Raw genomic sequence first — 12,089 nt, forward strand, 5'->3', positions numbered from 1 at the left:
GCGTGCTGATGCGCTGTTCTAACATGCGCTTTTCTGAGCGCATACACCCGAAGCTCACAGACACTTAAAAGCCAGTCAAACAGTGCCTGGTTACTGGACTAAGTTATCTTTCGAGTCTTATTGGGTTAATACTGTCAAATACACCCAAGGTGTACATAAACACAGTTGGTTATGTCTAAAGTGAAAGAAAAAATCGTCTGCGTGTCATATGCATGTATTTTAGATGCGTGCCGGTCTTAAAGTGACAGTAGCCTAATAGTAAATATGCTGCCGCTTGTCCTTAAAGGGATGGTTCGGTGTAAAATCAACCTAGGGTCCTTTGCACCATGACCTCGAGCCAAACACCACCCAGAAGCTTTTTTTTCCTTGGTTGAACATTATTAAAGTTAGAGCTTATTTAGAGATATCAGCCGAATGGCTTAGTGCAGGCGCTAACTGATCTATGTTGTATCTTGTAAATTACCACACTAATAATGGCAGGACTTTTACGTGCTTTTCCCAAATCACTGAAGTGACCTCGACTTCCGGGTTAGCGGTAGCATGAGCCGTCAGGCAAGTGTTATTTAAATAAACTCCTGATGTACTTACAAACTTTCCAATGCCTCGTTTTATGAGTACAGAACCTATTTGTACTACTGTAGAAGTTTGGTACCATTCCGGGCATTATTAGTGGGGTAATTTACGAGATACATCATAGGATCCATTAGCGCCTGCACTAAGCCATTCGGCTGATATCTCTAAATAAGCTCTAACTTTAATAATGTTCAACCAAGGGAAAAAAAGCTTCTGGGGGGTGTTTGGCTCGAGGTCATGGTGCAAAGGAGCCTAGGTTGATTTTACTCCGAACCATCCCTTTAATGACAAGCGGCAGCGAACTATCCCTTTAAGGGGATAGTTCACCCAAAAATGAAAACTCTGTCCTTATTTACTCACTCTAATGTAAACCTGTATTAATTTCTTTCTTCTGCTGAACACAAAAGAAGATATTTTGAAGAATGTGGCTAACCAAACAGTAGCTGATCCCCACTGACTTCCATAGTATATATTTTTCTACTATGGAAGTCACTGGGGACCAGCAACTGTTTGGTTAGCCACATTCTTCAAAATAACTTTTATTTTCAACAGAAGAAACTTATTTGGGTTTAAAACAACTTTAGAGAGTAAATGATCATTTTAATTTTGGGGGGAACTATCACTTTAATGTTAATAAAACAACAAAAAACTAAGAGAAAATCACTCTTTAACTTAAACTAAAGTATCAATGTATAATTTATACAGTGAAGTCTATGTAGTGTTACCGTGTCCGTATCGTGATATATTTTTGCAATATAGCCCGGCCCTTGTATCATATTCTTATTGGTTTATTGTCTTGATTGTTCACAGGTGTGTCTTGTTAGTCATTAGTCTTGGTGTATAAATTGCCCTCATGTTTCCATTGTATCTTGCCTAGTTTTGTTTGTGTAACCGCGGTTGCGGAGTCTCATGTAACCAAGTCAAATTCGCGTTTTTTTGCCATGTCTTGTCGGTGTCAGTGTCCTTGTCGGAGCCGGTGAATGTGCCGGTGTCCGTGCCGGTCAACGTGCCGGAACCGGTGTCCGTGCTGGTATACGTGCCGGTGTCCTTGTTCGGTGCCTGTGCCGGTGAACAAGCCGGTGCCGGCACGGGCAAGGACACCGGCACAGAAACAGACAAACTAACACGAACACACTGGCACGAACACAGACACCGGCACAGACACGGGTTCACCGGAACCGGTGCCTGTGCCGGTGTGTCCGTGCCGGTGTCCTTGCTGGTGCCGATGACCATGTATGTGCCGGTGCACAACAGAAGAAAAAACTTATTTGGGTTTAAAAAAACTTGACTAAATGATGACAATTTTAATTTTGGGGGGAACTATCCCTTTAATGTTAATAAAACCACAGAAAACAAAGAGAAAAATCACTCACTGCTCTGAGAACTTTAAGAGTATCTTTAATAAGTATCAATCTATAATTTATACAGTGAAGTATATGTAGTGTTTTATTTTTTATTTGTTCATTTCATTTCTTTCTTGAATGCTTCTGTTAAATACACCTGTAGCTGAAAAATTAAAGGTATAGCGGAGGATCTTTCCGAATTTTAGATAAGAACCGCCCTCTCCACTTTTTGAAAAAATGCACATGCGCAACACTCTACCTGTTCCCGAGAGGGAACGCCTATTAAACGTGTGCGAGGTTCTCCTCGTGCACGCTCTGTTTACAAGTTGCTGTCGGCATCGCTCATACAAGATTACTTTCCAAAAGAAGATTTGCACTTTTTCTCCAAATAGCAATCCAAACTTTACCTGTCGAGTAGAAACTTCGCGACTGAGGCATCAGTGGGAAGCCCAATCTGTGTTTTCAGCGCACGCCATCGTGTGAAACAATCTCCCAAAAACACTCTGATCTTGTTTCTCTCTTCTGAGGCCTTTCTCTTCTTCTCATACAGTTCGTACAAACTTTTTCTCTTGCGACCCTCAGACATTTTCAAAGGACCCGGTGAAACGGCGAGCTTCAATGAATGGCTGAGCTCTAGCTCACCACACATAAACACCTGAAAGTGCGCATGCGCAGAAAGCGAAAACTAAGGGACGAGCACGTACGACGGCCTTACGTAAACATATCACCAGAATGATTGACACTTAGGTGGACCAATAGTTTACACTACCCACCCGGAAAAAGAAAATCCTCCGCTATACCTTTAAGCACTGTTTATTTCATTTGTATATTATATGTTGTGTATATGTAATGTGTAATTTTGTTCTTATCTTTTAATAACAAAGAAAATAATGACAAAGATTTTTAACTTCGCCACTGTGGCCAAATGTCTGCTATTCTTTTTTATTTTATATTTTGTTAAATCTTTGTTAAAATAGGGACATTAGTTTGGCTGCACTTGCAAAATAGTAAAACCAACATGAAAAAGAATTGTGATAAAATCGTGATTTTCCTGAAAAAAATCGTGATATGATATTTCTGCAATATCGCCCACCCCTATGCTGAACATCTTCAGGTTTTTTCTTTTCATGTTACGTTCTTTAAAATGTGTCCTGACACACAAACACTTATACACAATACCTAGTCTGAGGCACTGTCGCATCAGTCCACCTGAGGACATGTTTTTCTCAGCTTCAATCTCGCTGAAGTTGAGTGAACTTGCGAAGACCAGCACATCAACCATAGCCATCAGCCGGGTCAGAAAGATCAGGGCCGTCTCAGAGGACATGCCCTGCGTCGCCTCGATGCCATCCATTTGAGTCTGACACAGTAATAGAGAGCACAGGGGTATTATCTGAGATCACAGAAAGTCATCACACTATCCTCTTTGCACATTTGTTATAACATTGATCAGTTGTTATCTAACTTATCTTCAGTACTAAAGTGAAACTTTCAGGGTGTGAATGGGTGGATTAGGTAAAATGTGACAAAACACAGCACATCCTGCTAACCAGGATGAGAAAGGACATGCAAAGCAATGGTAGATGCTTTGAAGGATGCAGAATTGTTAATGGCAATCTTTGGACATCTTTTAGATGAGTCTGGTGCACTGAAATTTAGCATTTAAAGGTTTTAATAGTTAAATGAGTGCAAACCTCCCTGACCAAGCTACACTACTATTCAAAAGTGATATTTTTTTAATGTTTCTGAAAGAAGTCTCTTATGCTCACAGAGGCTGCATTGTTTGGTCAAAATAAAATAAAAACAGTATTTGGAATATGGTTGCAATTTAAAATAACTGTTTTCTATTTTAATATAATTGAAAATGTAACTAATTCCTGTGATGCAAAGCTGTATTTTCAGCATCATTACTCCAGTCTTGAGTGTCACATGATCCTTCAGAAATCTAGGCTGAAGAAACATTTATTATTATTAACAACGTTGAAAAAAGCTTAACATTTTTGTGAAACTGTGATAAAAAAATAAAAAAATCTATAAAACGTTAAAAAAAAAATGTTCAAACTTTTGAACATTAGTGCATGTGTGTATGAAATTCATCAAATTATCCCAAATGAGAACTAGCATTGGTTTATTAATACGTAAATTAGCACTTTTATATTGACTAAATCCTTAACATATAATTACAAGAGATACTAAGCAAATTTAAAATGAAAACTACTAAATGGAAAGTAGTTCCTGTGACTCGAGCTTTTAAAAGTCAATACATCCATGTTTTTCTTGTAAAGTCACCTTGACAATTCTTGCATTTTTTATGGAATATTGCAGCACTTATTATAAATGATTTAGCCTATCTGTCCATATTATTATTACTTTCTTCCTTTCTTTCTTTTTTAAATACATGTGCCCTCCTAATCTATAGCCTAATCAAAATAACTTCCCCTCCTTCTTGCAACAACATCCCTTCTTTACTGACGTAAGGGCGGGGCAACCTGTCATCGACATGAGATCAACCAATGGCAAACCACAACGATCAACAAAATCAAGTCCCGCCCTACATTTTTTGTTTCAATCAAATATATGTCACATCATAGGGAAGAACAGTGTTACCAACTTAGCAATTTTGTTGCTAGATTTAGCAACTTTTCAGACTACCCTAGCAACTTTTTTTTCAAAAAGCACCTAGCAACAAATTTAGCAATTTTTAAAGTTTATTTGGCAACTTTTAGCAACTTTTGGAAAGTGACTCTAATCCAAACAACACTCGCAAGGGTGTGGTGAGCTGGTAAGGGCACCACAACTTCCAATAGGAAATTTGAACTGCAGTAGTCACCGTTCTACCTGAAGAGGTTGAACAGCCTTTTTACAGCATATATTGTAGAATTAAAACACTTTATACCCAAATGTCAAATAAATTACTTGAATAAATGAACAGCATTAATAAAGCCCCAGTCTTACAGATCATTAACTAAAAAAAGTTGTTTTAGGTCTTAAAAGGTGGGGTATGTGATTTGCAAAACGGCCGGCAGATTTTGAAAATACACAACTCAAATGGTCCTTCTTTCCTTTGACTCCACCCATTCGAAGAACATGGACATGGATGGGGGAGAGGGGTATGGTACGACCGTTTGATTGACGCACTTACTGTCCAATGATTCTAGGTGATCTTGGAAATGATTGGCTGGAGTTTTTCGAGTCCTGCCCGTTCCACAGATGATTAAATTGCATAATTTTCATTTCAGCGTTTCTATCTCAGTGGCTGTAAGGGGTTTAGGAATAGGATTTCAAGTGATTTTGAAAAAATGGCCAAAAAAGAGAATTACATACCCCACCTTTAACTAAAAAAAAGTTGGTTTAGGGTTTAGTTAGTTTAGTAACTAAACCCTAAACCAAATTTTTTTAGAAAAAAAAAAGTTTATATATATATATATATATATATATATATATATATATATATATATATATATAATTTCTTTAACAAACAATAATATCTACGTATTTCATAATGGCGTAGTTTTGCTTTGCGATTACGTAATGACGTCATAACGCTATGACGTCACAACGTCATTTAGCAACTTTTAGCAACAAATCGATCTGCCTTTAGCAACTTCCCCTGAAAATTAGTTGGCAACACTGGGGAAGAAAAAGATTATAATGTAGCAACTTCTGTTTCATGCTGACTTAAAAAAAGGATTAAAAATAATAATAATTATGTGTGTATATATATATATAATTTGTGTGTGCTATGAGAAAGTATGACATGACTGAGAGAAAATGGAAATGAACATTCAAAATATTCTGATGTATTGGTACTAACCTTGGTATTCTTGGCATAAAACAAAAAATAAATAAAGCAAAAGAGAAAAACTTAGTTAAAAGACACTCAACAGTGAAGATTATATTTTAAATAAGGTAACCTGTAACGTTAGTAGCATCCTCCCTAAGGCATTCTGTTACTGTCGTGTCCACACTAATATGTTTTAATTTGAAACCACACATTTTCTCTCCGTTTTGGCCTTCCGTCCACATTGAGACTGCGTTTTTATGAACGAAAACAAAGCTTTTTGAAAATGCTCTCAAAAGTAGATACATTAAAAAAACGCTGCTTTGGCGCTGTCGTGTGGACTGTGAAAACGGAGGGCATGTAACATATTGTAGGGAGTAGGGCCCTATACTGATAGATATTCATGTTTTTTCCAGTATTGTGCCTATTATGTGCTATTCACTTTCACACAGTTGCTAAAATATGTTACTTTGCACACTCTTCATATCACAGTCTGCAAAGATGACAGAAAATGTACTCACATTTGCTGTCCAGAGGCAATTATGAGAGCAGTTGTGTTTTAGACCAAACAAATATAATGGCGACTGAGTGCGATTTGGATGCTTCACTGAATGGTGAGATATTTTGCTAAATAAAATAATCCTGCCAGACGGTGATAACTTTACTATGTCTTGTTCCGTCTCAGTGAGCTTTTATGAGGGTTTACTCATGCGCAGTTTGGTGAATATAGCGTTTTTCAACGTTTCAGTGTGGACGAGAAACATTTGGAAAACGTTAGTGTGGACCGTTTTCAAATGTATCCGGATTAATGTAGACGTTTGAGCAGCCTTTGCTTGCAGTAATCTATGTTGGCCACTGGATGTCAGTATTGTCAAAGCTCTGGCACACTCACAGAGGGCGAGGTGGCAGCGGACAGCAGGGGAAGGATTCCTCCACAGGCGATGATGATGTTATCCACCATCTGTGAGATCAGGTGAATGGTATTGTGTACAAAGATTATGTTCTCGTTGCTGTTGACAAAGTCCATAATGGATTTTGTCGAATGACTATGAGGGACAAGAGAAAAAGAGGGTGAGAAAGACAAAAACAATGATAAAGAGACATTCATCACAATAAGGACAAGTTGATTTTTGTTGTTATAGGGCAGGCTACAATAATAAGAGTAGACAGAATTTATTATTTGACATAAACAAAAAACAAAACTGCAAGACAGAATTACAGTCCTATTGGGGGAAAAATAGATAAAGTATGATATAGTAAATGGATTTGTATTTTTATCCCTCACTGTTGTAAACTGTAGCCACTGACCTTCTCCAAATGTGTACATCTGATTCCAGTGCAAAGAGCAGATCTGTAAGTAAGCGCTGGTGCATTGGGGACCACTTGAACTCTGGGATACGGAACATGGTGGTGCGGGGACCAGGGCTGAACTGTCGACGCTGCTCTTCTGTCATTGGCATTCCTCTGAAGCCCAGATCCACACGCAGATCTCTATCCAGATGACTACCAGAACGGCCGTGCAAACTCTGAAAGCAAGCCAATGCTTTTAAAACACAAAACTAATAAACTTAAAAATCCAGGCGTCGTAGAAAATGTATACAGCATTGATTGCTTATGACAGGTGTAATAATGAAGCGTTTATGCGGTTGTATTTCGTAGCATGGAGGAGAGATTGTGTTCTTTCTTCCAAAAGACTTACAAAAAAGCCTTCATGCTGGAAACAACTTTAAAGACCTTTAGTTTCTTGAAAGTCAGCCGAAGAAGAATGCAGGCTGTAGTTGAAGGTATGACATTTCTTCAGGCAAGTTTTTTATTTTTTTGTTTTTGTTTCAAGCTGGCTTTGCCAAGCTGCAGACTTCATATTCTTCTAGGGTCCACAATATATCACACAACACCTCGGAAGCAGTTTTGGCAGTCATAAACCCTCTTATATGTTTTTTAATGCTATGGTAAATTATGGTAACTATGGTAAATTCAAATATTACCATACTTTTGTAATGGCTGATGGATAAAATTGAACACAATGACATTAGACACGAGTCAATAATTAATAAAGATAATGGGATTTATTTTAATTGAAAAGCTGAGCTGTGTTCTCAGGATATTTTCATAAATTTCAGCTCAATTTATTCATTATAAATAAGGTTGGCCAACACAATGGTTTCATATATTTAAATGTTAACCTCTTTTTCATTTCATAATTGTTTTACTGTTTACATTTTGCTAAAAGGCATATGATTGGGTCAATATGTGTCTACTGAACTATAACTTAATATGTAATAGTGAAAATGTTCAATAAAGTAAAAAAAAAGAGAAGATAAATAAATTATTAAACGTTTAAGATGAGGAACAAGCAGGATGAATACATTGTCCATAACAATAAATAAATAAAATAAAATAAAATAAAATAAAAGTTTGACAACTCCAAATCTACACTATTGCTCAAAGGTTTGGGGTATTTATTTATTTTTTTTAAGAAATCTCTAATGCTTACCAAAGCTGCATTTATTTGATCAAGTAAAAAACTGTAATATTGTGAAATATTATTACAATTTAAAATAACTGTTTTCTATGTTAATCTATATTTTAGTGTAATTTATTCCTGTAATGGCAAATTTTCGAATTTTCAAGGTTCCACCAATTCTTCCGTGTCACATGATCCTTCAGAAATCATTCTAATATGCTGATTTGGGTCTTAAGAAACATTTCTTATTACTATCAATGTTGAAAACAGTTGTGTTGCTTTTTAATTAAATTTGTTTTGCTATGTTTTTTTTCAGGATTCTTTGATGAATAGACAGTTCAAAAGAACAGCATTTATTTAAAACAGAAATCTTTTTAACATTAAAAACAAAATCTTTACTGTCTTTACTGTACAATTTGATGCATACTTACTGAATAAAAGTATATATACAGTATATATATATATATATATATATATTAGGGCTGTCAATCGATTAAATTTTTTAATCGCGATTAATCGCATGATTGTCATGAGTTAACTCGCGATTAATCGCACATTTTTTATTTGTTCTAAATATACCTTAAATTAATACTTTTCAAGTTTGTAATACTCTAATCAACGTGGGCATTGATAAATATAGATGCTTTATGCAAATGTATGTTTATTATTGAAACCATAGTCAATATAGCATGAAGACGAGACATGTTTCAAAGGTCATAGATGTTTTTCAAAGAACTTGTTCATGTCTATTAGACACATGTAGAAAGAACAAAGAAATACCAGGTTCCCATTACTTCTCTTTCTTTGCACTGAGCAATTTACTAACACAAAAATGTTTAGATTTTTGCATGACAGGGCAGCTCTTCTGAAAATGCTAAATGTACATTTAGCATTTATTATTACATTGTAGTTTGTCTCTCTCTGTGCCCATTTTGATGAAGCTAAATTCTCAATACATTCTCAATAAAACGTATATTTTACTGTTTCTGTTGTCAAACAACGGAATGAATTTGAAATGGTGACTGAAACGCGACCAAATAAACATAACCAGCTCTCCCTTCCAAGACGTTAATCTGCACAAAAATTCTGATAATCGAGCCGTCGTCTGGTGAAATCAAATACACATAAGCTAAAGACAATATCCGTGCTCTGATTTCGGCTATATTTGTAAAATTAGAGAAGCAACATAATATCTGTGTTTAACTGAATTAAAGCGCTGCTCCTCCGCGTGAGACGCAGAGAGAGAGAGAGAGAGAGAGAGAGAGAGAGAGAGAGAGAGAGAGAGAGAGAGAGAGAGAGAGAGAGAGAGAGAGAGGCGCGCGCGCGTGCTGAGAGAGCAGTACCGGCGGTACCGGTATATTCTCAGAAACTAAATAAAGTTTGGGCGCTTTGTTGAAGGGAAAAAAATCGCTAAAGGGGTCTGCAATGTCGCAAAGTAGCCAACACTGTGTATCTCCATTTCTCCAACTAGGGGTTGGGTCACGGGTCAAACAGAAAATACGCGCTGCGTTAATCGTCCGTTAAAAAAATTAGTGCCGTTAATATGATTTTGCGTTAACGCATTATTAACGCGCTAAATTTGACAGCCCTAATATATATATATATATATATATATATATATATATATATATATATATATATATATATATATAATACTTTTATTCAGTCATATTAACCTAATCATATTAACAGTCATCAGTACAGTACATATTCATATTATTCAGTCATCTCCCTAATCATATTAACCTCAGACGTTTGAAAGTTAGTGTATACGGCAGTACCAGCAGTCATAGTTACCTGTGTTGTAGTAGTAGTCTGAATCTTCTTGGTCTCTTTATCTTTGCCATCATCTGATTTCTCTGTGTCTGACGTGGTGCTGGTAACATCTGCAGTGCTCTTTACCCCAGAAACCCCTGGCTCCAACTCTACAGCCACAGTCTCAATCTGCCCAGGGCATTTAGACAGGCTTTCCCCTTCAGAGACATTGAAACCACTCAAAGTAGTAAAGCTGTCATCCACCAAAGCCGTTGGGTTGGCGTCCAACTCTTTTGAGCTCTTGGTCATGAGAGCCAGAAGCCCAAGGTCTGCACTAGTGCTGGTGTGGACCTGAGGTTCCACTCCTGAAAGCGGAAGAGGTTCAGATGGTCCCATTTCAGGCAAGAGATTTTCCCCAGAGCTGGTTGCCATCGTGCCAAAGAGGAAGGTGTTGTTGCTGGAGATGGCATCTTTTTCGTCAGCCAGGGTGATAAGAGGACCTGAGCTTTTGTCTTCTAGGCTGGCTTTAGGTACCAGTACGCCGTTTACACTGCTGTTCAGCTTCTCCACCACAGCCGAGTAGACGTTATCAAGTAGAGAGTCCACTTCCACCAAGCCACCATTTTCTGTGACAGGCAGGAGGTCCATGTCGTCCATCTTCACCTCTGTGGCCTCAACCTTCTCAGCTTTAATATCTACAAGCAGGTCATGAACTTCCACATGGACACCTGACGCTGGGTTCTCCTCATCCAAACTCTTAGATTCAGACAAGAGGTTTCGCCCGGAATCTGCCGTCTCTGGTTCATCCGCTTCACTCTCAGGAGTCTGGGTTTGGGAATCTGGGTCCAGCTCTAGAGTGCCTTTGATGGCGGAAGCCTGGGCTGAAAGCCCCGAAATGGTGCTGACAAGCCCCTTCTTCCCTTTCTTAATGTTCTCCTCTTCCTGTCGCTGGTATTCCTCATACATTTTGGCTAAATATTCCTTGTGAGCCTCATATGTCACCTGCCAAACAAATCGACAAATTTAGGCTACTTAATCTATCCATCCATCCATCCATCCATCCATCCATCCATCCTCTCAAACAAGTCTTTGTCAAGCCCGCATTTAGTTTGCCTTGACTAACTTTAGCTTTTCTATTTTAAAACTACAGATATATGAATTGTATCTACTTCATTTAATTCTGCATCCTGTTTGCTACCTCAGTTTAAATCCAATTCAAATTTAGGAATTGAATCGGCATTTAAAGGCATTCTCAATTAAATTCTCACACTTATGGAGCCCACTTTACTCTACATCTGGATTATATCATCCATCTCTGCTCTCTAGATATCTCTAATCAATATTGGCCAATTTAAAGCTTATAAGATCTACCACTACACGTTTGTTCAGCTGGTAAAAACCATTTACTTTGGAGTGGGCTATGGAGAGTGTGTCCACCCACACACGCCAGCCGCCCCACTCATGCTTGATGGCGTGGTACAGAAGAATCCTGAAGATGTTGTAAACCATCTCTGTGATCTTCTGTTCCTCTGAGTTCTTAGGGTTAATGTAGCTGAGAGAGAACATCCAGTCCTGCCAAACGGAACACTGCAGCAGACACCTGTCACACCAGAAATGAGATGGATTAAGCTTTCGGCACTCACTCGTGTTAAACCCTCCTCTCCTCCGCAAACATCTTTTTTTACATCCTCAAACGACACTCAAAAGTGGAACCTAATTCACAAACCGACAAGTAACACAAAGCAATTTCAGCCCCAACCTCCATTAAACTTCAGATCTGCGAGGTAACGCTAAGAATGACTGGCAGCTATTTGAATAACACCTGAAGCACGTTGTGTTATCCACCGTATTTTTTTTTTCTCTGTGCATTGTGGCATAATAAATGGATCTTTGGGTGAGGCGGAATGAATTAAGCTTGTTTCTTTTGCTGAAACACTCCGGGTTGTAAGATTGCGGTAAGGATGGTTTAATTTCAAACCCATCCCTATCGGCTATTAAAGAGATAAACTACGGCATGTAAACCATCGCTACAGGATTAGTTTATCCTGAAATGAAAATTGTCATAATTTACTTACCCAACAATCTATCTTCAGCGGAAAACAAAATAAACATTTTTGAAGAATTGGATTGGTCACTTTGCAATGAAAATAAATGAGGAATTTCAAGATACAAA

The 12,089-nt window shown here is 37.7% G+C and overlaps 1 protein-coding gene across 1 annotated transcript in view; it reads right to left on the minus strand.

Moving 5' to 3' along the window:
* The window catches only part of nbeab (neurobeachin b), a 298,682-nt gene that overhangs the window by 158,411 nt on the left and 128,182 nt on the right, over nucleotides 1-12,089 (minus strand). The window contains exons 22-26 of the mRNA XM_081369689.1: nucleotides 11,324-11,516; nucleotides 9,959-10,918; nucleotides 7,006-7,223; nucleotides 6,590-6,743; nucleotides 3,096-3,276 (exon numbers count right to left, since the gene is read on the minus strand). Coding sequence (XP_081225815.1) covers nucleotides 3,096-3,276; nucleotides 6,590-6,743; nucleotides 7,006-7,223; nucleotides 9,959-10,918; nucleotides 11,324-11,516 — 1,706 coding nt within the window. The remainder of the gene's footprint in view (nucleotides 1-3,095; nucleotides 3,277-6,589; nucleotides 6,744-7,005; nucleotides 7,224-9,958; nucleotides 10,919-11,323; nucleotides 11,517-12,089) is intronic.

This window comes from Scardinius erythrophthalmus, assembly GCF_964197995.2.
Source record: "Scardinius erythrophthalmus genome assembly, chromosome: 7".
NCBI lineage: Eukaryota > Metazoa > Chordata > Actinopteri > Cypriniformes > Leuciscidae > Scardinius > Scardinius erythrophthalmus.